Genomic DNA, 27,754 nt, shown 5'->3' on the forward strand with positions numbered 1-27,754 from the left:
CTCACTCTGAACAGGAACTGTCCTCATCCTTTATTTCAGAGAGCCGAGATCAGAGGGCTGAGAGAAATAACCCAAACCCCGCCGTCCCCCAGGTGTCTGCACGGGGCCTGGGCTGCCCTGGGAGGGGCGGCCCTCCAGGACCTGTCAGGCTGTGGAGGGCATGAACTGGGTCTTTAAAACCACTGACCTCAGCTTTCCATCACTGGGCAGCCGGGGGACAAAAAGGGGGACGGGTTTTTGCCCTGGGAGGCCCCTTCCTCGGTACCAGAGAAGCTGCAGGAGCGGAGGGGCCGAAATACCCCTACAGTAACACCACCCCCGGGACCCTGGCAGGCCTGGCTCACCCCAGCACTGAGCAGCCGGCAGTAAGGGGGCAGCGTGCTCTCTGTGCCCAACCAGGGCTAGGTGCAGGGCGCAGGGCTGCCAAACTCAGAAGCCCCACCCAAGGGCTAGTCTCATGGGAAAGGCCTCCAGCCCAACCTCAGGCGCCCGCCCTCTCCCTCAGTCCCACACACTCTTCATCATGTGTCTACTGAAGAAATTTCCGGAAAAAGCAGACTTAAGAGACCCCTTCCTGGAATACATGTATTTGTATTCTTCCTGTTTGGGCTTCAGTGTGTCCCACTGGGTCCGACTCCCCAGGGAGACAGGTGGGTGGCCTGGCCCGGCCCAGGCTACTTCTTGACAATCTGGATGACGTCTTCGTGCTCCATGGTGTGGGTCAGGCCCACCCGCTGTGGGCTGTACTTGGTGCTGGTGCCCTGCGGAAAGAGGCAGGGGGCAACGTCAGACTCAGTCCTGATCAAGGCCAAGTCTGGGGAGCTACTACTAGAGGAAGGAGGGGTGTGAACGCCGGAGTCTAAAGCGGGGTATCCCAGCACCAGCGAACACTGCAGGCCTCAGACAGCCGAATTCCCCAGTGGTCTGATCACCTCTGGGTCCTAAAATGGAGAGGCCTGTGTCCAGTGTTGGGCAGCATGCACGGGTGGAGTGGGACAGACACAGACTCTAGGTCCCACATGGGAGCACAGGAGTGGGGGCACCGTGCTCCCTCCTGCCCCAGGGTGATGTTGGGCATGCCACCCACCCTCACTCACCCACACCAGCGCGTACTTGAACTGGCTGGCGAGCGACCGGTGGATGCGGTGGCACTAGTGGGAGGACAGGAGAGTCAGCAGGGAGGTGAAGTTCCATCCAACCCCACCAAGCAATTCCCAAGGCGGGTCCTCACACAGCTCTGGCCTCATCAGGGACACCTGCCCCTCCACACACCTCACTCACAGCCAGGTCTGCCAGGGGCTGGGGCCTGGCTGGCTGTCAGTGCCCTCTGCCCACCTTGCCTGACAACAGCCCTGACAGATGCTTTCAGGCCACCACGCCTCAGCCTGGAGTCACCTTGGTCACTGTCTCTTTCGCCTTCCGCCCACAGCTGTAACCCAGAGCCTCCCACATCACATCACCCACCCTCCACCCTCAGCCTGAGGGCGTCAGCATTCCCAGGTGGAAATGAAGGTCATGGGAACCCCAGCGCTGTCAGGAGGCTGGAGGAGGCCTGGGAGCAGCAGCTCTTCCCTGGAAAACGTGGGCCTCTGGAGCTGGGCGGGGCAGTGCAGGTGAGCCAGGGAGAAAATGGGGCAACACTGCGTCTCCTCCCACGTGCCACAGCCTCTCAGGCCCTGGGCAGGGACCAATCGCCTCAGCCAGCTCTGTGGGGACAGAGGTAGAAAGGGGGCCTGCAAGAACATTTCCCAGGGAGCCACCCTGATCCAGCCTTCTCTGGGTGAGTGAGGATGCCACAGCCACCACGCAGCCATTCCCACACCCGAAAGGACATCTGATGGCCCAGAGGTCAGCTCTGCCTGCAAATGGGTGTTAAGTTTTACTCAGTTTGCCCAACAACAAAAGTAAACCCACTGGCAGTTTGCAAAGCCACGTTGCACACAGTCAGTCACAGGGACTCTCCTGGGGCCTGCGAGCTCTGCGAGCACGGGCTGGCGCTCACAAACGCGGCAGGGGCTCTCCCCGCACCACAGGCCTCACCAAGCCGTGTAACCCACACTACGGAGCTGCACTGGGCTCTTGCACTGGGGATGAGTAAAAGGTCATGCAAGGCCATCTCGTCAAAACGGGAGCACAGTCCTTTGGGGTGGGAGACTTGCTCCTCAGAGAGCCCTGCATGATGGCCAGGACTCCTTCGGCCAGGCCTTGGTCAGCTCAGTGAAGACACCAGAGCCTGGGCTGGATGAACTATGAAGGCCCTGGAAGGCAGGCAGTCACCCCAGATAAGAACACCGAGGCACAGGGAGGCTGAGTATGGGGAGCTGCGGTATGACCCCAGGGCTGCCTGGCTCCAGTGGCTACCTGGTTCCTCTCTGGGTCTCTGCTGCAGCACCGGGCAGGCCTCTCCATACTTCCTGTGGCACCTGGATGGCAGGTGTCCCAGGAGGGAAGGAGAGTGAGGAGGGGCTAACCCCTGGAGAGCAGGCCTCTGTGGGACAAAGTCCAGGCTCCGGAGCAAGGCCTTCACAGCCCTCCCCACCCCACTAGCCTCTCTCACCTGCAGACTCCCCAATTCGCTCCTGCCTCTGGGCCTTTGCACCTGTTATTTCCTACTTTTCTCCCCAGGCGTGGCTAAAACCCCACACCCCCTTGGGCAAGCAGCTGAGGGTCTGAGGGTAGAGGAAACCGCCCCCAAAGGTGCAGGGTGAGCCCAGGGAAGTCCAGCTCATGTGGGCACCTGTTAATGGCCCGCTGGATCCCAGCAGGAGACAGTGCAGTCGCAGGTTCAACTCCCACACAGAGCTCTGTGGAGTGATTTGAGGGGTCTGGGAGGGTGATCTTGAGTTTCCTAGACTTTGTTCTGCCTCGCAAGCGAGCTTTCAAGGCCAAACTCGGCCCTGTTTGCACCAGCATCTCCAGGTGGCAAAGGCCTAAGGCTGGGCTCCCGGAATGAAAGAAGCACTGAGTGAGACCAGATTGCAGCCCCACTGTCAACAGCTCAGATCCTGAGGAAAAATGAGCTAGACCAGCGATTTTCAACCCATGTGCTGCAGGAATGTTTAAAACACACAATACCCATTTGTCAGGGGCACTGACCTCTTCCCTTCGGTTGTCAAATAAAAAAATGACAACAGCCAACACAATAGCCGTCTGGTGTGAATGAATCAAAATTATACCCTTATTATTATTACTAGAGGCCCGGTGCACGAAATTCGTACCCCGGTGTGGGGGGGGTGTCCCTCAGCCCAGCCTGTACCCTCTCCAATCTGGGACCCCTCTCACAATCCAGGACTGGTGGCTCCCAACCGCTCCCCTGCCAGCCCGATTGCCCCCTAACTGCTCCCCTGCTGGCCCAATTGCCCTAACTGCCCTCCCCTGCTGGCCTGGTTCCCCCCAACTGCCCTCCCATGCAGGCCTGATCCTCCCGAATTGCCCTCCCCTGCAGGCCTGGTTGCCCCCAACAGCCCTCCCCTGCTGGCCACTTTGTGGTGGCCATCTTGTGTGTTGGAGTGATGGTCAATTTGCATATTACCTCTTTATTATATAGGATTATTATTTTAATTAAACCTCAGTTGAGGATATTTCCATTGGTTTTTAGGGAGAGTAAAAGAGAAAGGGAAAGACAGAGAGAAACACATTGATTGGTTATCTCCTGCACGAGCCCTGACCAGGGCCCAGGCTGGGGAGATGCCTGCAACCAAGGTACTGGAATTGAACCCGGGACCCTTTGGTCCACAGGCCGATGCTCTATCCACTGAGGTAAACCAGCTAGGGCAATTATACTTTGGTCAGATCGGCAAAAACTGTATTTTTTGGTGTGCCGCAGAATTTAGTAATTACTTTATGTGCCACGAGATGGAAAAGGTTGAAAATCGCTGAGCTAGAGGAAAACAAAAGCCCAAGAAGATGGCTGTGTGACCTGGAGTATCGTCCTGGGCTCTCAGGCTAACACCTGCTCTTCCATGTGCCAAGGTCCCTTCCCTGAAAGATGGTACAGAGACACCCAGGGGAGAGGTGACCCAGTGCCTCTGAAAGAGCTGCAGACACCGAAGGGCACCTTCCTCTCCCGGACCCACAGGCCCGCCCAGAGCCCTGTCTAAGGCCTTTGCACACACTCCCCGGCTGGAGGGCTCTCCTAGGCCCAACTCCTCGGTCGGTCCTGCGTGGTCGAGAGGCCCCCTCAGGTCACCCCCTCCGAGGACTCCTGGCCTCTCTAGACTTGGTGCCACCCCTCCCTACTTGCTGTCCTCTCTTCACTCCTCACCCTCATGTGTGACTGCTTGGCTCTGAGATTGGGTATCTGGCATCTGTTGACCCCAAAGGACCCTAGTTATGGCAGGAACTGGGTCTACTTTGTTGATGCTCAACAGATAGTGTTGAGTGAAGAAAGCATTCAAAGCCACCTCTGGGTGAGGGCAGGCTGTGGGGCCAGGGAGGGGCAGGACATGCTGGGGATGCATGGGGACCCGGAAACCAGCAGGGGCCAAGGGCAAGGAGGTGCAACTCTGAGTCCCAGGCCTGTGTGGGGAGACACGACTTAAAGTGGACACAGGAACACCCAGGCAGTAGCCGCCGTGACAAAGCACCCTGGTGGCTCTGAGGAGCCCACAGCACAGACTGCCAGGACCGCGGTTTCCAGGACAGCTGCCACGTCCCAGGCAGATGCGAGTGCCATGCACACCCGACTGCTGTGGGCAGCACCATTCTGGGCCCAACACCAGGGCCTGCCCACGGCACCTCGCACTGCAGCCTGTCCAGGACTTCAGGCAGGGCCTTACTCCCAGGGGCAGAGAGCTCCATGAACCCCCACCCAGGCAGGCCTCAGGAACTCACCACATGCTCCACGGAGGCCCCTCTTCGGAGGATGATGGCGTCTGTGAAGTCCGGCCTCTCTGCACAGGTAGAGATGGGGTGTGTGTGAACCAGCCATGGCCCCACGCTACATGGTTCCTTCCCACAGGGAACAGAGGCCCTTCCAGGCTCCAGCCTTAGGCTAGCCTCCCCCTTCATTTAGCACACCCTCATTGTAGAGCCCCATGCAATCTCCTACAACCTTGACCTTAATACAGATCAAAATAAATCCAAGTCCAGGATTCAAACTGCCTGCAACCCAGTCAGCCACGAGAGTCCCAGCTAAGCCCTGTGAAGCACCTGGAAAGAACTGGCAAGATGTGATAGCTGCTGGCATCCAGTCAGGGACAGCTACACAGCTGCCCTTGCTTACAAGGTCAAGGTCAATGAAAATTGCCAGAACTCAGCAGCTAGGTCCCTGTGGGGTGGGGGCACGGGAAAAGTTCTTGTACATGCAGTCACCTATAGTCCTGACAAGGGGCCTGCCACTGCTGGGGGAAGTAGGGAGGGGTTACTGCTGTAGCTGTGGGGGACTCAAGAGCAGCTTCTATCCCACTGCTCCTCCCCCGGCCCCACCAGGGCACCCTCAAGACTAGTAGCCCCAGAATTTGGCATTCTTGGTCACAAGGGCTCAGGCTGAGGTCTCTGAGATGGGAGAGGGTGGAGATGTGTACAACACAGGCTGGGCTCTGGGTGGGGCTGACTGTTGGCTGAGGCTGCTCAACTCACGTCCTCTCTTCTTGGTGTAGATGCAGGTCAGAGCCAAGTATTCCCAAAGCATTTCCAGCAAGTAGTCCAGGTTCAGCTTCATGCCACAGCTGCCAGGGAGGGAGGTGGCAGTCAGAAGAGCCTGTGGGCTCAGGGGCCAGGGAGCGCTGCTCTCTCACTATGGCTGGGCAGAGGCACCGAGGCATGTAGCCCACTGGAGCCTGTGAGCACCACGCTCCAGCTGGTGGCTGCGTGACCTTCAGCGCCAATGCCTCTAGTCGCAATCAGACCACGCCAGCAGAGCTCAGCGTCTCCCGGAGGCCACAGCTGCTCTCTGCATTCGACACAGGGACCGCTGTGTGGGACTGGTGCGGGGCTGTGATGGGATGGAGGACAGAGGACTATCCAGAGCTTGCCTCCTCCTGAGAGGTGGGAGGGGCTTCCAAGTGCCCAGGGCAGCCCCGCAGGGATTTCAGCACCAGGGGTCGGGGTGGGACGGGCTGTGGTCATTTACGCTGTCTTAGCTGCACCGGTCCTGCCCTCCGCAGCTGTTCTGAGCCTGATGAGCAGGTAACAATGCTCTCACCGCCCACAGACGGGCATAAGAGTGCCTGGGGTGTAGCAAGAGATGGAGAGGAGCCGAGCTGTTCTAGGGAGGGAGTTGGCTTTGCTGCTCTTTGCAGCAGCTGGCAATGCCCAGGAAATGGTCCTTGTAGCACTTGCATGCCACATTTGCACAGTCACCCCCACCTGGTCCCTGAGCATCTTCCTCCCCATCAGCTAAGCCCCACTGTGAAGCTACAGAGTACCTTGTTAGAGCTGGGAAACCAGCAATGTGGAAGCCACGTCAGTGATGACAGGAAGTGAGTGCAGGAGGCCCCAGAACCCGCCCCTCAAGGACAGGGAGCCATGGTCAAGCATGGCTGCGTCCACCTAATAACTCCAGCTCCCTCTCCTCTCTGCTCTGTGCTGAGAGCCACATCATCCCAAGTATCAGGAGCACCGGCTTAGAGCTGGGCTTCCTGGGGAACTGAGTTTAACTAATACATTATGAAGACTCTTAACCATTCTTAACCACTTCCCTTGATGGACAAAATACATTTTCTTAACCAGAACCCACCCCACATTACCCACACGGCCCGTCATTCAGGGCGGGACTGAGCTAAGGTCACCAGCAATTGGGAGGGTCTCCTCTGCCGAGCTGTGTGCGGAGGAGGTGGGGGAGGCGGCAGGGAGGCCTCACTGATGGGCTCACCCCCAGAAAGGATGGCAGAGCCTCACCTGATGACCACGCTGTTGGGCTTCCGGGCCAGGCGATCCACTTCTTCCATTGAGATCTGGTCAATTTTGTTATAAACCTGGGATTGAAAGGTGGAGGTGGGTGATGGGGAAGGAAAGAAACAAGAGGACGGGACAGGGCCCCATGTAGCCACAGCCCTGCCTGAGGTTCCTCCCTCTGCACACCGCGGGCGGCTCGGGGGCTGATGCGGAGCATCCTCCCGCCTCCACGCAGTGATGCGGAATGCTCAAAGGGCTGGGCCGCCAGTGCTCCCAAAAGGAAAGGCTGGGCCAGAGCCCACGTCAGTGAGACGTGTGCGACTCAAGGAGCCATGGGGAGAGGGGAGGAGGGTGGAGACTGCTCTGTGCCTCGCAGAAGCCCGCCCCCGGTCTGAGTCAAGGAGGCTCAGGAAGTGTGGCCTGGGGCCAGGCGCCCCTCCACAGGGCAGGGGCGGGACTTGTACACTTACATACAAGCAGGGCATGTACACCCGGTTGCCCACGATCACGTCGATGAACTCGTCCGGGGAGCAATCCTCTCGGAAGAGCACTTCCGCATTGAAGATCTCTGAGGGGCTCGCGTTAAGGGCACAGTGTGCACTAGCAGCCCCTGGTGCCTAGCCCGCGGAGGGCCTGACAGCCCATCAGGAAACAGACTGGCGAAAGGGACCTGGGAGGCCCTCTCTGCTCGCACGGTTTTACAAGATTTTAAAGTCTGGGGAGCCCCTCCTTCTTCTTTTCAAAAGAAGCCAGAATACGTAAAAGCTCCAATCACCAGTTCAAATCTTCACTGTTGGGCAAGAAAGTCTACTTGCCAGAACCCCCGAGCGCCTCAGAGGAGCCGGCTTCAGTGCCAGGAGCAGCTGAGAGCTCTGGTCTCACTCACCGGCCCCACGAACTCTCCTCTGGTGCATCCTGCCTCCGCATGCACACCTCCAGTGACGTGACGAGGGCCTCGCCACCTCGAAGGGGTCCTGTTCCCTCGTGAGCTTTCCCTGTGCTGAGCTCGCCTTTGCCTCTGCCGTCCTGTCCTCTGGAGTCCCAGAGCCCGCCTGTCCCCCCAACGATACTTAGCAGGTGTGCACCGGCCCCTGGTCTCCCTGAGGCTCCTCCAGACCAGGAGGCCGTGTCCCAGGAGGCTGTTTTCCTTGCTGTCCCATCGCCCTCCCAGAGGTGACTGGCTGCCACAGCACCTAGCAGTCGTCCAGGAGCCAGGAGACCAGTCTAGGGCGTGGCTGTCTGGCAAGCCCGGATCTTAGGGAGCAGGAGGCGGAGGCAGCAGCACCCCATGCTGCGGCTGCAGCTTTCTCAGCGCCTGCTCGGTGCATCAGGAGGCCTGGGAGAGTCTGCTGTGACCCTGGGGCCACAGGGCCTCAGGCTCCGGGGGCCCTCCCACATCGCTCCTTCAGGAAGGATACTGTACTCGTGCAGGATCAGCTGCACCAGCTTTTCTGAGCACTGGGTCAGCGTGACTGTCGAATTGAAGGAGATGCCACCGCCTTTCTTGGGCTGGAGAAGGGGAGAGCTGCTGATAAAGGGTCGGCTGCAACTGCCCACACGCTCAGATCCTGCCTGATGCAGTCCACGCCCCCCCACCCCCCGCCCCGCAGCCTGCAGGTGACGGGCCTTACCTTGAAGTAGATGTTAGGCTTGTGCTTGTTGAGGCGGATGCCCACCGACTCCAGTTCCTTCTCCAGCAGAGACCTGGGCAGAGCCCCCATGGCCTTCACAGGTGCCCAGAGGCAGGCTGCGCAGCTTCCATGTAACAAAGGAAGCCCCTGCCCACCCAGCACAACACCCTCCTCTACACGCCCCGTGCAACCTGGACCTTCCTTCCCACAACCCTGGGCTGCAGAGGATCCTCTGGGCCCTCTGTCTAGTCCATGGCAGACTGGCCAGGTCTGCAGTCACTGGGCAGAGGCCGGGGCATGAGCAAGGGTTCTGTTACTTGGGGCTGGGCTTCTGGCAGCGACTAGGGCACTGGCTTCCGCAAGTAGGAGCCAGAGCCAGGCCATGCTCCTTTGGCCATGAACGGCCAATGTGGCCGGGACTCCGGCTGTGAGCTCCAGCCCCGATGTTGGAGGCGAGCCTCCTGGAGAGGACGCACCAGGCAGAGTGCACGGGGTCAGCCTGTGGACAGTCCTGCCGCTACTGCCACGCAACAGGGCCCAGCACCACTCAGACCGTCCGCCATGAGCTCCAGGGCCTTCCCAGACACGTCAGCCTGCCCCCCTATCCCACCCCGCGGACCTCTGCACCTCTCCCTTGGTGGCATCCAGCATCATGATGACGACGTCAGCTGTGCGTGCCACAGCAATCACCTGCCGGCCACGGCCTTTCCCTGGACAGGCAGAAGGGTCATGGTGACACAGTGACAGGCAGGTCCCATGTGACCCCCACCCATCCCTCAGCACCCAGACTCCTGTCCTTTACAGCCCTGCCATGGGGTCTGCCACCTGCCACCTCCCAGGCTATGATTTCTTTGGCATTTTTCTTTAATTGAGATGCTCTCTTACTTGTGGAGACTTGTTTTATAAGAAAATTCAACATCACTACCTTAGGAGGGGTGACATCCTCCCCCAGGCCCTGTGCTAAGAGCTTCATGAACATTTACTCATTTGATTCCCATATGACTGGTGTTATCATGCCCATTTTACAGGTGAGAAAATTGAGGCTTGGCTTAGAGACACTCAATCAGTTGCCAAGGAACACAAAGCAGTGTGGTGCCAGAACTTGGACCTATCTGCCCCGTCAGGAAAACAGGGCGACAGAAGGCCCACCCGGGCAGCAGGATCACAGACCGCCCAGGAGGAGGTGCTTCAGGGATGGCCACGGAGAGGCCAGGCCTCATTAGTGCCAGATGACCAAAGAAGTCAGGATCCTCACCAGTGCCGAAGTTGGGGACCAAAGCTGCAAGGCTCTATGCAGTGTGGGTTTCAACTATGCCCTGCCCCCTTCTGAGAATGAGGGTGACATCCACTCCCCGACTGCCTCTTGCCTCCAGCTGGCGCACTTCCCACAGGTGGCCGGACCCCCTCAGGCCCCTCATATGCTGGCTGGGATGGCATGGGGACATCACCACCACGACCAAATTCAAACCAGCAGGACCTCAATGCCATGGTGACACAGGGCATGGGAAGGCACTAGGAGAGATGGCACTGGACACCTAGGGAGGCGGCCCACTGCCAGCCCAAGCAGGCTGCACACAGGCAGCTCCATCCCAGCCTGCCACTCAGCAGCTGAATAGTCAACGAGGCAGACCCTGTAGCTCGCTGCCCAGCGCTCCTCCTGGCTATGGAGAGGAGATGACGCACTCCCTAAGCCAAGGGCTGTCTGAGCATTAAGTGGGATAACGGTCAGCACAGAGCCCAGAATTTAGCAAGTGCCGAATAGCCAGCAGCTGTAACCATCGCTGCAAATACTAGATGCAGCCACCTGCCACCAGAAGCCATAGGCATGTTCCCATCTCAAAAAAGACCCCAAAAACCTGAAACAACAACAACAACAACAAAACCCCCAAACAACACAGGACAGGCCTAGCAGCCTGAGATCACCAGCTGAGAAGTGTCCATCCCGCCCAGGGCAGTGGAGCACAGCGAGGGGAAGCGGGCTCGAGCCTGGCTGCTGAGCTGTGCAACCTTGGCAAGTCATTTCACTGCCTCAGTTTCCTCGGCTTTAAGACGGGTTTCTCAGGACTGTAATGGGCCAGAGTCCCTTAAGTACAGAGCACTGAGCAATGTGAGGGATTGTGAGCCCCACCCGTCAAACCTCAACAGCCACACCCAACTTCAATAGTGAGGTGTGCGGCATCCTGAGCGGGAAGGCCGGCCCTGGTGCCCAGTTCGCACCTTGTGCTGCGCCTTCGATGATTCCAGGAAGGTCCAAGAGCTGGATGTTGGCTCCTTTGTACTAGGATGCAGAAGAGAGGGCGGTGAGGTGAGGAGGGCCGCTGGCAGGGCCTACCTGAACCCTGACACCTACAACAGCCTGCAGCGAGGGGCTGCTGAACCCCAGGGCCAGCCTCCATGGCCATGTCTGAGCCTCGTCACTCACTGTGAGCTGAGCCACCTAGAGGAGAGCTCTACTTTACAATCCCACAACACTCATCCCAGCGGGGAACGGCTCTTCACAGATAACGTGCTTCACCATGAGGCTCAAGGCTACAGAACCCGGCCGCACACGGCTCCGAAGCTTCACAGGAAACAGGATCCAGCCATGCAGAAACAAGTGACCGAGCTGGGGGGGCGTGGGCAGCGGAGCACAGGGCGCCCGGAGATCTGCCACACACTGGCCTGTTCCTGGGATCAGTTGGTGTTACAGGATGGGCCAGGCATCTCTGGGGTCTCAGCAGCCAGAACCCCCGGAGGCGCCAGTGCCTCAGGGCACACCGGCTCAGGACAGACAAACACACAACTGAAAGCACAAGCACACGCCCTCGCCCCTCCTGGGATCCGGCCAACTCCAACTTACCTCAATGACCCCGGGGATACACGTCAGGGTGGTGAATTCATAGGATGCAGCTTCGCTGGCTGTGGAGGTCATTAGGCTCAAGAAGGTGGACTAGGAGGAAAAGCAAGTCATTGCATGAGTCTTGTCCCAGCTCCCTGGAGAAGCCCAGGGGCTGCAGGCAGCAGGGAGCTCCCCTCCTCACCCGTTAGCGACTGGGGATATGTGAAGAGAGCAATAGCTGGAAAGTTGTCTCAGGCCCCGCCAAGGTGGAGATGGGCACCAGAGGACCCCTGTTCCTCGGCGGTCCAAGTCTCTCTCAGGTGGACACAGGGACCTTCTTCTCAGTGGGTTCTTCCCTTAAATCAGGGGCCATTCCCAGCTCCACAAAACCCTTCACCATCCCGGGCCCCAGAGAACTCCAAGCAGGCGACAGCCCACGGCACTCCGAGCGGCCGCTCCCCTGGGAGAGGCGAGATGTGCCGGGAGAGCCTGACCTTTGGGTAGACAAAGCCCGGCGGGAGGAAGGGGCGAGCTGGAAAGAACCTGGTGGGACACTTATGCCCTAGTCCGCTGTGGGAATGGGGCTTCGGCTTGGCTAGGAGACAGAGAGGCCTTGGACCCCGCCTCTGCTGGGGGACCCTGGGCAAGAAACTACACCCTCGAAGCTTCAGTGTCCTCATATGCAGAGTGGGCATCCATTCCATCTTTCTTGGGGGACTGCATGGGGATTAACAGAGATGATAAGGCACGTGGTCTACTGAGTCCGGGGCACAACCAGTGCTGGATGCTGAGGCCCAGAACACAAGCAAAGCAGCGGGCAGCGCCAGGAGGAAACCCAGCCCTGGCCTCTGGCGCTCATCTGGCCAGCACGGCACCTGAGACGCAGTTCCGACTGGGATAGTGCTGCCTAGATCTGGAGCTGGTGCTCTCTGGACTCTGCCCCTCGCTGGCAGGCAGGAAGGCTGGGGCACACCTCCCTCACACACCCTCAGACTGAAACCTAGAATGGGACATGTGAAGGAAACACAGGCCTCAAATCCAGAAACTCTCTGCCCTGGGGACCTCCTGAAGGTGGGCGGTGGGGGAGTAGAGCAATGGCCCTGAGACAATGAATGGTGCTCCACCCCCCCACCCCCCACCCACCGCATCCAGTTTGGTCTCTGCCAGAGAGGCCTGGGCCTCCCATGGCCGGAGAACCTGAATTCCTAACAGGGAGGCGGGATCTGGCCACAGGTCCCAGACTCCAAGGGGCACGGACCTTGGAAACTAGAGTGACTTCTCTCAGCCTGAGCTTCTCACCTGGAAAGGAAGTCTTTGGTAGGATGGAAAGTAAAATCGAAAGAAAAGACTAAAATTAATGAGCCCATAATAACACCTGAAGAGTTGAAGCCTGGAATCCTCACTTGTCACCTGCGGGACAGCTGTGAGCTCAGCATCTGTCCTGCCTTTCCAGGTGAAACTTTTTCAGAGGAACCAAGCTGCCCACGTGGAGGAGGGAGCTGCTACTTTACAAGGCACATGAGCTACCAAGTGAGGAAGGAGTGAGAGAACTAGAAAACAGCTACTTTACAAACACTCACAAAAGCCCAGGCAAGCACAGGTCACTGGGCCCAAGCCACTAAAAGGATGCTGACAGGGCCTGATTTCTGCAAGCTGCCCAGCAGCACCCTGCAGGTGACTTCCCAGTGTTCTGGTGTGGGGGACATAGCTACACGCAGGGGGACACAGGGTGCGCTCCCCTTAGCGCGGTGGCCCTGGAAATGCAGCTAGCCCTCGGGGGTCTTCAGCCATGCCCATCATCCACTCGTGAACCTAGCCAACAGTCTGGCCCCAGCTCCCGGGAAACAGCAGAGTCGGACAAGCTGCAGCACACCTGGAGGAAGCAAGCAGACCCCGGAACACAAACATCCCGTCAGGCAATGGCTTGGTCTCTTCAGCGAGGCAGGCTCATGACCAAAGGGGCTGGTCTGGGTTAAAGCAGCCTGCGTGACAACACACAGGGGCTACATGTGGCCACAGCGGATCCTAGTTTAGGAAGACCAGTTGCAATGGTCATTTTGGGGTAATTACTGATTAGAATGTAGTCTGGGCATTAGATGATCACTGGGTCACTGTTAATTTTGTTTGGTATGCTATGCCAGTTTGTGGCTAAGCAGGACATTTTTCTTACTCATTGGAGATACAAGCTTAAATATTTAGAGGTGGAGGGCCATAAAGCGTGACACCTGTAATTTACTCCCAAATGGTTCAGTCAAACCAAAAACAACCTCCCCCCCCCACACACAGAGATAGAGCAAAATGGCAAAATGCCAGTCAGTGATGCATCCAGAGAGAGGGCAGATGTACCTGTTCTTCCACCTCTTATGCCTGTTTGAAATGTTTATTATATAGAACTGGGAAAAATGAGAAAGAATAAAAAAGACAGGAACCTGGAAGCATGCCAGGATTGAAGCCTGTGAGGGGACTGGGCCTGCAGAGGGCACACTTGGGGAAGTCCCACCCTCTTGGGCAGGAGGGGCTCCTGCAGCAGAGGTCCGCTCCTTCTGAGGGGCTGGAGCAGGAGGCCCCTGAGCGGCTCTGTGTCTGGCTTTTGTGAAGTTGGGGAGTCATGAGCACCCCACCACTAAAGGAATTTGAGGCCCTAGCTGGTTTGGCTCTCATGGATAGAGCCTCAACCTGCAAACTGAAAGGTCCCGGGTTCAATTCCAGTCAAGGGCACATGCCTGGGTTGTGGGTTCGATCCCCAGTAGGGGGCATGCAGGAGGCAGCCAATCAATGATTCTCTCTCATCACTGATGTTTCTCTCTCTCTCTCCTCTCTCCCTTCCTTTCTGAAATCAATAAAAGTATATTCAAAAAATAAAAATAAAGGAATTTGAGCACAGGCTGGAAAGCTATTCAGATTTTATGGAAGGAATGAATTGCCAAAGGCTTGAAGGAATAGGAGCTGCAGATAAAAGCTTCCAGTCCATTCTACCTGATTCAGATAACATGGCACTGTATTTCCTGAGCCCACACCGTTGGAGGACAAGGAGAAAAGGACAGTAAAATCCAACTGGGGTATGTGCCTGAAGACTAAAAAGCACTTAGATGCACCAGGAAGGAATCCTTCTGCAGATTCTGCAGCAGAGCCTGGTCTTGGTCCAGCCTGCACCCGCACCAGCACGCACATCCCAGCTCAGACACAGCACTGTGGATAGTGGGTACACCAGAAAGCCCAGAAAACGTTCCCATCGGTCCCCAGATGGAGTCAGCTGGAGTTTCCTTGGTGCATAATTGGCCAGGCTGATGGCTGCTTTGAAAACCCTGAAGCTGGAGCTGCTGTGCCTATGCCTAGGAACGCTTCCTGCAGAAACGCCAGTTCCAGCGGCAAAGCGGCGAGCAAAGAGCATTCACCACAGCACCGTGGGCTGCAACAAAAGCCTGGGCGGCCTGGCCACCACCATGGGGGCGGGGGGGGGGGGGGGGAGGGGGGCTGTTGGTGATCACATGACCATAACATGGTGTTCCAGGCAGCAGTTCAGAGATGAGGGGATATACAAGATGAGCCTGAAGCATTTTGCAGTATCAGAAGTACGGAAGTGCTGAATAAACACGACAGGAGTTTGTCAAAAAGCCAACTGAAACAGCTAGAAAAATCTGAGTAACATTAGAACCCAAGTATACAACAAATTCCCATGAGTCCACACTGATATAAATAAATGATTAAACTGAAGCATGGTGGTCCCTCCTTTGGAAAACTGCTGTTTGAACTACTTTGTTATTTTTAGATAGTCTCTTATTCTATAAAATATAACTTTGTTTTTAGCTTGAATAATAGGAAAGATAAACTTAACTGTCTGACCTTGCAAGCTAGCCATCTAAAGGGGCTGATACACTGATACTGATATTAATTCACATATTCTGCCAAGTGTTTGTTCATCCAAGGTTACAAGTGTCTATATAGATATGATATGTACTCAAAGTTACAAGTTGTCTGTATAGATATGACAGGTGTTTGATTAGATATAATATGTACTCAAAGTTACAAGCTGTCTGTATAGATATGACAGGTGTTTGTTAGATACGATATGTATTTAAGTACAAGCTGTCTTACACAAAGAACTAGAAGGATATAAAAAGGAAATACTACCTCCTGTGTTTGTTCAGAATGTGACAGAGGTAATCTGCTCTGAACCTGCACGCAATAAAGATGACTCCTAACTAATTGGCTCATTAGGCGTCTTGTCCAGCTCGCTGATTCGCGATACAACAAAATAAAATGGGAGAGAGGAGACAAATCTCATGTATGAACTCTGAATAATTTGTGTAGCTACGCTCCCTCAAAAAGGTGGAACTAACTCCTCCCCTTAGTGAGCTGCACATAGTGCCATCCCTTCTAAGAGGAAACGAGAACAAGAGAAAAAGCCTGAGTTCACAGAGGAGAAACCTGACAAACTCGCCCTCACCAGGTGGTCAAGGTCAACATCAACTGATGATGTGAGAAAAATGGCACTTCACTCCTGTGACATTCCTCCCGCAAACCCATCTGCATATATAAAAGGCTAAGTGACAGTCTAAGCATGAGACAAGGTCAGACAAACTCCAGTGGAGAGACGTTCTACAATACCCCACTAGCACTCCTCAAGATGGCCAGTCATCCAATCAAGGCCAGCCAAGGAGAGCAAGAGGACAGGACCACTGAGCGCAGCGCGGGCTCCCGGGGCAGGAAAACAGAACTCTGCTCCGGCCGGGCGTGGGGCATGAAGGAACTCTGCTGGCTTGGCAGCTTCTTTGTAAATCCTTGACTCTTAAAAAGCGGGGCAGCTCAGTCCCTTTTCTGCTCAAAACCCTTCCATGAGGTTTACCTTACTCCCCACTCAAATATTAAGTATGAATTTCACACTAAACTCAAACCTGGTTCTTAGGCCCACGCTCAACCACTGAGCCAGGCCGGGCTGAGCCTTTCACACTAAACTAAGAAGCTTACAGAAGAAACCTAAAAAACTCTGCAGTGGCTCCTGCTTCACCCTATTTCACTCAAGGCCAAAGTTGTATGATACCTGCAAGGTCATCCACCCTCTGTAATTTGTCTCCCACTGCTGCTCACTTAGACCCGGCTGCCTGGCTCCCTTAAACACAAGCAAGCCCCCACCTACGGGCCTTTGCACCCACTGCTCCCTCTGTCTGGGATGTTCCTTCGCAGGGCCCTGCAAGCTTCTGCACTACCTTCAGGCCTCTGCTCAAATCCCTGCTCACCAGGGCAGCCTTCCCCAAGCCCAACCAGAAACTGGCAGGACCACAGTCCCCACCCGCCATTAGCTGACTGTCTTTTCTCCCCCGAGAGGGGAAGTCTGTGTGGGCAGGGACAGAACTCTCACTCCCTGCTGCATCTCTAGCAGCTGGCTCACGGTGCACACTCAATGAATGTGCACAACGGATGAGTCAGAGACAGATGGAGCTATTTCTGCTAAAGTGGAAAGAAAGTTCTCCATGTGAGGATGATACAGGGGTGGGCCTGATTATGGGGGAGGCTGTGTCTTCTCTGTCCCTGGAGCTAATCCAGAGGGACAGGGAGAAGAGCCAGTCACTCTGAAAGGAGACAACCTGCCTTCCTCCCCAAGGCCCACCATGACCATCACTGACCTTACCCACAGAGGGAAATCCGATCAGTGCCACACGGGCGTCGCCCGACTTCATGACATCGAAGCCCTCTCCTTTGGATGAAGCTGATTTGGATGGTTCCAGGAGCTGGGCCCGATACTTGGCCAGTTTTGCTTTCAGCAAGCCCAGGTGATATTCGGTGGCTAACAGACAAAAAGCAAGACAGAAGGTAAGTGTCTAAAGTATCCAAGCCCTGTGAGTCAGGTGGGGCCTCACACACCACCAAGTGCTAGCCGGGAATGTCAGACCCAATGGCAACCCATGGAAGATCAGGAGAGAAAAACACCATCCCTGTGCTGAAAACGCCCCCTTGGTGTAGGGAGCGGCTACAGGGTTAAGCCTTGGACTGACCTGTTGGCAAAGCCACAAACAAGTCCCAGCTTAGAGGGCACAGCCCTCTTAGCATAATTAAGCCTGACCTTATGACACTCCCTAGATCAGGGGTCCTCAAACTTTTTAAACAGGGGGCCAGTTCACTGTCCCTCAGACTGTTGGAGGGCCGGACTATAGTTAAAAAAAAAACAATTATGAACAAATTCCTATGCACACTGCCAAGTCGGCTGCTAGGCAGGACAGGCAGCGGCGGCAAAAACACCCGGCGGGCCGGATCAATGTCCTCGGCGGGCCGCATGTGGCCGCGGGCCGCAGTTTGAGGACCCCTGACCTAGATCTTTCCTGGGTAGCTAATGGGCTGTGGGAGGTGCAGCAAGTGCTGCCAAAACAAGTGACACTCATAAGAACATGATAACTATGGTAACCACTACCTTGTTTACCTCTGGCTATAAAATAAAGCATCAGCTTGCAGTCTGGATCTTTTCTGTGGTCTCAGCCAGGCACAGAAGATCCACCTAGACTCAGCTTATTCTCTTTGTCTGTCTTTTCTTCATCCTTCACCGGCCCCCCTCAGGCTTGCCAAACCCTTGGCTGTGCTGGCGCGGCACACCTTGGCTGCTCACTTCACCTGTATATAAAAAGGCTGACTGTCCGACTGGTTGCTATGACGTGTACTGACCACCAGGGGGCAGACACTCAACTCAGGAGCTGCGGTGATTCGCACTGGCCATTTAAAAATAAATGGCACCACAGACCCAGTGCCAACAAACCAACACTCGGCTTCCTCCAAGTGTGACACTGGCCCCGCCACCACCCCAGAGCGACACCCCACCAAATCACAGCTGATGCTGCCAAGACCCCATGGCGCAAAATGCGGCCCACAGACCAGCCCGGAAACTGTTGCTGTGGGCGCCAGGTAATGGTCACATAGCAATGCCCGGCTTCTTTTCCCTAGCAACTAGCCTTCTTAAAATTTCTTTAGCCCAGGAACACAACTTGCTTTATAGCCAGGTGCAAACATTTCACAATTTGACCAAAAGTCTGTGAAGCATTTTCACGTGCCTCATCTCATTTGATCCTCACAGAAGTCCTGGAGTAGGTAGATAGGAGACTCAGGGGAATCCTATTTTCTTTTCATTAGCCAGAAAACGGAGATTTAGAAAGCTTAGAAACTTGACCCGACTGAAAAGAAACGGTGGACCTTGAAAATGACTTCAGGTTTTCTCACTGCAGAATATAGTCAAACACTGCTGCAGTTAAATATTTTACCCTTAGTTCTCCCTGCGTGATCTACAATAATCTGCTCGTGTTGATATTTACTGCTGTGTTGCTGACAATTACCTGAAAGAGAAGTTGGGGTGCTTCACTGGGCTGGAAAAAGTTTAGCTACATCAGAAAGCAGGTCTAATTAAGCAAGTTTATTCTATATCTATAGAAGGCTAAGTTGACTCACATTTGCGAGACATATAAAGCTCTCACTGGCACCAATCGCACACGAGTGTTTCGATCTGTCATTGTCGATCATGTATTTGGTTGACACTTCTATTATAAAGGGCGAATAGCGATATTAAAATATGTCTTCTAATGAATTAATTTCCTTTCAATGTGCACGAATCCTTTCACCAGGCCACTAGTCTTATATAATAAAACCCTAATATGCAAATCAAACAAACAGCGGAACAACCGATCGCTACAATGCACACTGACCATCAGAGGGCAGATGCTCAACCAGAAGCTGGGCTCACAGCTGGTGAGTGCGTGAGAATGAACAAGTCATCTTTTCTGTCAAAGAACAGTTTAGACAGTCGCCATTTTGGACTGCATGACTCAGCAGCCATGTTGGCCATATGGCTTGCAGCTCCCCTGGGGGCTGCCATCTTGGAACAGCAAAGGCCAACCCCTCCCTTTGAATTAGTCAATTGCAAAAGACTGTGCCTGAGTTCCAATCAAGAGTAAGGGACAGGTCACATGCGTCAGGGGTTACAAAGCCGAGCAGACTGCTCGGTGTGCGCGTGCTTCCAGGCCATGTGTGTGCACCCTTCTACATATATGTAAAGACGTTTTGCCTTGCTGCCTAGCTCCTGAGTATGTTTTGTGTTCTACCAGGACCCCTGACTTGGGGGGCTTGCCTTATTTCTAACAAGTGCAACAGCGGTGGCGGGAGCCTCTCCCACCTCCACGGCAGCATTAAGGACCCCTTGGGGGTACCGGACTGCAAGAGGGCGCAGGCCGGGTTGAGGACCCCCCCGCCCCGCCCAGTGCATGAATGTCGTGCACTGGGCCTCTAATTTATAATAAAAGTGAGTCTCCTTATTGAGGCATCGAGAACCCATGTCAGTGGTTCTCAGTGGATCCAGCAACACACCCTGAGAGTTTTCTAGAAATTCCTAGGGATGTTTTCCATTGTCATTCTGATGGTGAAGCCAACTGCCCTACCAGGTGTGAGTTAGTCTAGCACAGTCAAGAGTTGTCCTGTGTCCCACATGACTTTTCATGTCCCAAAGACATCCAAAAAGATAAACCTGGTTAAGGTCACAGGAGCCTGAAATCTAACTGCTTCACACACACACACACACACACACACACACAGGGATTTTCTGCAGTGTGAATAAACGCTGAAATTTCCAGGAATGCAACTCCTGTTCGTGTTCAGGGAAAACTAGAGCATGTTTTGTTTGAAACTTTACCTAGAGCTGCTCACCATCTTGGGATTCTATGCCACCAACAGTGAAATCCCTTGCAGGGAGGCACTAACACAATATACCTGCACTGCCAGCATTGTGTCGGCCACACCCCCATTCCACCCAGATATACAAGCTTCATTATCACTTCATTATAACTTGGCTGTGGCCCAACATTTGCATATTGAAATACACGGTATTTTTATTATAAATTACTTTCCTTTTCCCCTCCTTTATATTACTATTAGGGCATTATATTGCTATTTTTCAAATTCTTTGTGTACAAAAGTTATACTATTGATGGGGAATCACGTTTCAGAACAGTAAAGAGGGTATTACAAAGTCTTTGCTATAAACGGAGGCTGGGACTGACATTAAGAAGCAGGGCCCTAGGTGACCTGGTCCCCGGCTACTTCAACAACATCTCTTACCACTCCGCTTTTATTTACTACATTCCAGCCACGGCTTTCTCAGCATATGCTGACCCCATTCCTGCCTCTGGACCTTTGCATTTGCTATTCCTTCCATTTAAACTTTATCTTCGCAGGGCTTACTCCTTCTCAACATTCAAGGCTCAACTCAAATGTCACCTCTTCAAGGAAGTCTCCCCTACCAGTCTTGGGGGACAGTGTCATCCAGAGGTCCACCCTGCTGTCACTGGTCATTTTGCTTTGGGTAAATTACTTAATCTTCTTGTGCATTAGTTTCTTAACCTGCAAAATAGGGATGTTAACAATAACTACTTCCCTGGATTTCTATAAGGCTTAAAGAAAGCACTAAGAACATGTCTAGCACATAGTAAGCACCCAATAAAAGTTGGTGATCATTACTATCTACAGTAACCCCATCTCTCTCTAGTCCCTCTGCCTCGGTCCTGATTATTGTCTGCATGACTCTTATCACTATTCAAAATGTCTTGCTTCTTGAGTTCCCCCCTCTAACAGGGTAGGGACTGGGACTGCCGAAGTTGTACCCTCAGCTTCTCGCACAGGGTACGTACAGGGCAAGCGCTCAGGAAATGTCTTACTAAGCAAATGAGTGAACTGGTGACAGTGAGAAACGGTCAAGAATGGGTTCAGCAGTAGTCAGGTTGACATGGTCCTTCCTGTCATCCCAGCTCATCAGATTCTGAGCATCCCTGAAAGGAAGGACTAATCTCAATCACCTCCACTGTCCTTCACCACTGCTGAAGCGGGAGCATCTCTCGCCTCCCCTAAGCCTCTCTGCTCCTTTGTGTCCAGTAGATGATACTCCACTGGGGAACCGGAGAGGGAACTTCTAAAAACAGAAATTAGACTACATCTCTCCTGCTTCACACCCTCCACTAGCTCCCACTGCCCTCAGAACACAAGTCAGACTTGGCCCAGGACCTACACGGAGCTACATGATTGGCCCTCTCCTTTCCCATCACTGCTTAATCTTTCGATCCTTAAACACACCAAGTTTCCTGCCTTGCGGCCTTTGCACCAACTGTTACCTCTGCATGCAAAAATGCTGGTCTCAGTTCAAATGTTCCCTCCTCGTGGTGGTCTTTTCTGATCAGTCCCCACCCCTAACACTCTGGTTTGTCTTCACAGAATTTATTGCTGAAATTATCTTGTCTGTTTAGTTACTGATGTACAGACTGTCCACTGGAAGGTCAGCTCCACGAGGGCAGGGATGCCACACAGCAAGGGCTCAGTACAGATTTACAGAATGAACACATAATAGACGCCCCCCAACTCCTTAGTCTTCAGAACTAAATGGAGCCACGGAGGAGAGATCAGCCACCCAGCATTCCTTGCTTCTTGCTCCTGCAACCCCACAGCAGGTCTGGCTGGGCACTGGGCTTTCCCACCTTGACCAATCGTATCTCCCTCTGATTCTAGACCCTCTTTCTGATATAGACTGTTCTCACTGTCCCATGAATACAGCGTGCTCAGAGACTCCCTTGCCTTTGCCCCCCCAGCTGGAATACCCTTCCCTCCACCAGCTCTAGTCCCACCTCCTCCTGGAAGCCGTCTAGGTGTCACCATTCTTGTCTTCTCACCTCTGAGCTCCTCCCGCCCTTACAATCTGAAGCCCAGATGTGATGCTTCATTACGTGCTTTCACCACATTGGAAGGTTTACTTTCGATACTGGGTGCTCGCCATGTGCCTAGTGCTCTGCACACGCTACCTAGTGTAACAGCTGCGAGCGAACCTGTGGGGAGGGTTATTCTCTCCGAGAGCAGATGAGGACCTTGAGGCTAAAAGAGGTGAAGTGACTATCCAAGGTTTCACAGCAGGTAAGGGGTGGAGCCAGAGTTCAAAGCCAGGTCCGCCCGATTCCGAGTCCGGACCGCCTCCTCTCCTCCACCCAGGGTCTCCGGCTGCTGGGTGAGGTTATCTTTGAGAGGTCTCCTCCCAGACTTCCCAGCACAAAAGCGGGGAGCGCCAACGCCCCGAGCCCGGCCCCGAGGAAGCCGGGGTTCCAACCCTGGCCCTGCCTCTCTCTGGGTCAGACGCTGGCGCTGTGGGTGGGGTTTCTCCACTCAGTCTCTACTCTGCCACCACCTGGCCTGGCGCTGATCAGCTCTCTCGGGGGTCGTTTGCAGTCAGCCGGGCGTGGGGCCCGATCCCGCCCGGCCCAGCGCTGCGCGGGCGGTTCCCCATCTCACAGACAGGCAAACGGAGGCGGAGGGCCCCGGCGGCCACGCTCACCCTTGTTCTTCTGCGTCCGAGCGATCTCCTTCTCGATCTCAGATATCTTCTCCAGGATCCCCATGGCCGCGCTCTGCTCAGAGCGCCAGACTCGGCGGCGGTTCCAGAACCCCGGCCCGCGGCGGCCGCGCAGCGTGTGCCCGGAAGCCTACGATTACAGCGTCCTCCGGCGCCGGCGCTCGGCTATTCCCAGTCCGGGCGGGCGCTGTGGAGCGGAGTGCCCGACACGATTGGTTCCGCCCTCTGGGCTGGGGGCCCGCTGGGATGGCTGGGACCCCGCTAGGCGGGCAGAGCCGGGCATGCGACACTGGACCAGGGCTAAGGTGGGCAGGGGTCGGGCATGGGAGACAGAGGGGATCTTCGGGGATGAACTCTAATCGGACGTAAAGAAAAGAAGCTGAGCTCTTATTCCATGTCGAGGTTAAAAGTGGGTCCCCCTAGGGGGTTGATGACAAATATGTGATACCTTAATCAATAAAGTAATTTAAAAAAAAGTGGGTCCCCCTTACCACATTAACCAAGTGCTCCACCTTAGCCGTCCTCTCTACCATCAGATACCTCCTGATATGATGCAGTATGAAGCAGACAACATTTCCTATGTGGAATTCTTGCAAAAAAAAATTGAATTTAGAAACAAGGAGACATAAGACAAATCTAGAAAGTGGTACATTTTGTAAAACAAGTGGCCTGAGATCTTCAAAATTATAAATGACCAGGGAAAGGGAAGGGGGACTGTTCTAGATTAAAATAGCCTATATAATAAAAGCCTAATATGCAAATCGACTGAACTGGGGAACAACCCAGAACGACCTGTTGCTATGACATGCACTGACCACCAGGGGGGCAGACACAATGCAGGAGCTGCCCCCAGCTCGCAGGCCCCAATTGGCAGCGGTGGGGGGTGCCTAGATTCTGGTTGAAAATTTTAAAAGCAGCTATAAAAAGTCATTCTTGGGACAGTGGGGGAACTTTAACTTTGGATAGGATATTGGATATTATGGAGTAACTGCTAATTTTCCTGGTGTGATAATGTAGGAGAATTTTTTTAAATATATTTTATTGATTTTTTATAGAGAGGAAGAGAGAGGGATAGAGAGTCAGAAACATTGATGAGAGAGAAACATCGATCAGCTGCCTCCTGCACACCCCCCACTGGGGATGTGCCCGCAACCAAGGTACATGCCCTTGACCGGAATCGAACCCGGGACCTTTCAGTCCGCAGGCCGACGCTCTATCCACTGAGCCAAACCGGTTTCGGCGAGAATTTTTATTATTAGCAGATGCATGCTGTGGTATTTAGGGGTTTGCTCAGGCAAACATAACAAAATACCACTTGTTGGGTGGCTTAAACAACAGAAAGTTTCTCAGTTTTGGAGGTTGGCAGTCCAAGATGGGGGTACTTAGTGTGGTCGGGTTCTCATAATGGGATCAGTACCCTTATAAAAGATGCCAGAGAGTTCTCTCTCCCTCTCTCTCTATCTAACGCTCTACCTCCCTCCCTCTCTCGCTTCTTCTCTCCCTCTCTCCACACATTCAACAAGAAGGCGGCAGTCCGCAAGCCAGGTAGAGGGCTCCTACCAGGCTGTGAGCTAAGTAGGGGCTTTTGTAATTTTGAGTTTGCCATTCTCACCCACATTTTACAAACTGAGGTTACAAGCCTTACAAAAGTGCCTGGTGTGGTGGCTCAGCTGTTCAATCAGGGGGCTGAAATTCAAAGCAAGAGTTTTCAATTCCAAGTCCAGTGGTCCCTAAGGTAACTTGGTCGAGGCTAGATAGGAATGTTTACATATAAGGTTTCTATCAGTGATGGGCAACCTTTTGAGCTTGGTGTGTCAAACTTCGCCAAAAAACTGAGCATAACTCGGGTAGTGTGTCACTTTGAGGAAAAAACATTATTTCGCAAATGTTTCATCCTCAGGAGCAGCAAATGTTTCATCCTCGGCATGCGGCCGCATCAGCGGCTGCGTGTCATCAGAAATGGCTACGCGTGTCAGTGCTAACACGCGTGTCATAGGTTCGCCATCACTGGTTTCTATAAGGTTTAAAGATAATAGGAAAGTGCTTTGGGAACTAGGGAGGTACATGACGTGTGGAGGCCTGTAAGAGCCCTGGCCCAGAAGTGGATCTCTAACTCCTCTCTGCCACCAGATTCTACGTGACTTGGATTCCCGAGCTTCACTTACTGCCACACTTGTGTCCACAGAAGTGTGTTCACTTCCAGTTTTTGTTTGAGGCATGACTCACCTTCCCAGAGTTCTGGCCTCTCTGCGATGGTGTCTGATTCAGCTGCAGTCTCCAGGGGCTCACAAGTAACGTGGGGCCATGCCTGCTGCAGGAGTTAAGGGGGACACCAGCATATCGAGCTTTCTCAGTCACCTGGCCTTTCCTGCTTAGAGGGCCTGGGTCCCCCGATCCCGAACGCCGGAAGCCAGCTATGAGCCTTGTCTTCATGCTGCGCAAGGAGCCTGAGGGGGAGTGCACAGACTCCTGGAGAGGCTGCATTTGATCCGGGCACCGAAAGTTGCAGCAGTACCGCCGTACCTGTGGTTTCAGTTACCTCGGATCATCTCGGTCCGAAAATGCATATTAAATGGAAAATTCCAGAAATAAGCAATTCCCGAGTTGTAAATCGTGTGCCATTCTGAACAGTGTGATGAAATCCGGCACTGTCCCACTCTCCCTCTGGGACATGAATCGTCTCCATGCCGCACACCTGCCCGTTAGTCACACAGCCGTCTCAGTTCCCGGGTGGACTGTTGTGGTGTTGCAGGGTGGTGTTCAGGGCACCCTTACTTTACTTAGTAATGGCCCCAAAGAGCGAGAGTAGCGATGCTGCCACTCAGATCTTCCACAGAGAAGCCGCCAGTGCTTCCTCCAGGTGGAAGGTGTGTATGTGTGGAAAAAACAGTATATCAAGGGCTTGGCACCATCAGAGGTTTCAGGCAGCCACGGTGGGTCTTGAAATGTATCCCCGTGGATAAGGGGGTGGGACTACTGTATTATCAACACAGTGACAAGGCAACCCATGGAATGGGAGAAAATATTTGTAAATCATACATCTGATAAGGGGTTAATATCCAGAATATATGAAGACCTAAAAGTCAACAAAACAACACAATTTTTAAAATGTGCGAAGGACTTAAATAGATGTTTCCCCAAAGACATACAAGTGGACAATAAGCACATGAAGAGGCACTCAGCATCACTAATTAGGGATATGCAAATCCAAACTACAATGAGACATCACTTTATATCCATTAGGATGGCTATTATTTTATTTTAAAATATAGTTTTATTAGTTTCCAAGAGGAAGGGAGAGGGAGAGAGAGAGAGAAACATCAATGATGAGAGAGAATCATTGATCGGCTGCCTCCTGCATGACCCCACTGGGGATGGAGCCTGCAACCTGGGCATGTGCCCTTGACCGGAATCGAACCCAGGACCCTTTAGTCTGCAGGTCCACACTCTATCCACTGAGCCAAACCGGGGAGGGCAGGATGGCTATTATTTTAAAAAAACAAAAGTTCTGGTGAAACTGCACTGCTGGTGGGAATGGAAAATGGTGCAGCCACTGTAAAAAATAGTATGCAGGTTCCTCAAAAAATTAAAGATAGAATTAACATATGGCTCAGCAATTCCACTTTTGGGTATAAACCCAGAAGAAATGAAAGCAGGGTTTCAAAGAGATATTTGTACACCATGTTCATAGCAGCATATTCACAAGAGCCAACACATAGGAGCAACCCAAGTGGCTGATTGATGAATGGATGACAACATGATATGTACATTCAGTGGAATATTATCTGCTTTAAAAAGGAAGAAAATTCTGACACAGCCCTAGCCAGTTTGGCTCAGTGGCTAGAGCATTGGCTTGCGGACTGTAGAGTTCCAGGTTCGATTCTGGCCAAGGGCACATGCCCAGGTTGCGGGCTTGATCCCCAGTAGGGGCCGTGCAGGAGGCAGCCAATCAATGATTCGCTCTCATCATTGATGTTTCTATTTCTCCCTCTTTCTTCCTCTCTGAAATCAATAAAAAAATATATTTTTTAAAAAAATTCTGACACAGGCTAAGTGAAGTCACAAAAGGACAAATACTGTACAATTCCATTTATATGATGTACCCAGAGCCTTCAAACGCACAGAGACAGGTTATCAGGGGCTGGGGAGGGAAGAGAGGAGTTAGTGTTCAATGGGGACAGAATTTCCTGGTTGGCATGATGAGAAAGTTCTGGAGATGGATGATGATGATAGCGGCACAACACTGTGAATGTACTTAATGCCACTGAATTGCCACTTTAAAATGATTAAAGTGGTAAGTTTTATATTTTACCTCAATAAAAAACCTTGTCACATATGATAGTATAAAATAATTTGCCTTTAAAACCCTCCAAAACCTTGTGACTACTTTCCCTCTCAGTGATTTCCTGTTTATTTGCTTTTCCTACAGCAAAACCTGCCAGCTGCCTGTTTCGTCTCTTTTCTCCTCCCTTCTCTCCTAACCCTGCTATGACCCTCCTCTGCCCTACCATTCCATGGAAGCTGCTCTCGGCAAGGTCAGAGGTGACTTCACATAGCTGTGCCATGGTCAACCTCCACGTCACTGACATACTCTTCCTTCCCCTAAAGTCACTGGCACCACATGGCTCTCAGGACACCAGCTCGCTCGCCCACCTCTGACCTCATTAGCTGTTCCTTCTGTCTCCATTGCAGATTCCTCCTCTTGTCCAGGAGTTGCTCATGTTGGAGGGCCAGGCCCCACCACCTACCCTCACCTTGGTGATCTCATTCTATCTCATGGTTTGTTTGTTTTTTAATAGATTTTTATTGATTTTTTTTTTTTACAGAGAGGAAGGGAGAGGGATAGAGAGTTAGAAACATCAATGAGAGAGAAACACCAAGCAGCTGCCTCTTGCACGCCCCCTACTGGGGATCGAGCCCGCAACCAAGGTATATGCCCTTGATCAGAATCGAACCTGGGACCCTTCAGTCTGAGGGCCGACGCTCTATCCACTGAGCCAAACGGGTCAGGGCCTATCTCGTGGTTTTAAAGACCCATCTAGATGCTGACAGTTGTCAGCTCTGTATCTCCAGTCCCGATCTTTCCCTGAATTTCAGGTCCATATACCACCC

The 27,754-nt window shown here is 53.5% G+C and overlaps 1 protein-coding gene across 3 annotated transcripts; it reads right to left on the reverse strand.

Moving 5' to 3' along the window:
- On the reverse strand, positions 1-22,764 carry DRG2 (developmentally regulated GTP binding protein 2). Of its 3 annotated transcripts, none has more exons than XM_079797871.1 (13): positions 22,625-22,764; positions 16,911-17,071; positions 11,308-11,397; positions 10,686-10,746; positions 9,088-9,178; positions 8,469-8,541; positions 8,256-8,346; positions 7,308-7,405; positions 6,841-6,917; positions 5,581-5,669; positions 4,834-4,892; positions 1,114-1,151; positions 1-761 (listed from the first exon to the last, which is right to left on the reverse strand). In XM_079797871.1, exons 1-13 carry the CDS (start codon positions 22,686-22,688, stop codon positions 722-724), a joined length of 1,032 nt encoding a protein of 343 aa, XP_079653997.1. In that variant the 5' UTR covers positions 22,689-22,764; the 3' UTR covers positions 1-721. The 3 variants fall into 3 exon arrangements, with proteins under 3 accessions (XP_079653997.1, XP_079653995.1, XP_079653996.1); XM_079797869.1 differs by having other exon boundaries at positions 1,098-1,151; XM_079797870.1 differs by lacking the exon at positions 1,114-1,151.
- Positions 22,765-27,754: the final 4,990 nt, after the last annotated feature.

This window comes from Cnephaeus nilssonii (genome assembly GCF_951640355.1).
Source record: "Cnephaeus nilssonii genome assembly, chromosome: 19".
Lineage (NCBI taxonomy): Eukaryota > Metazoa > Chordata > Mammalia > Chiroptera > Vespertilionidae > Cnephaeus > Cnephaeus nilssonii.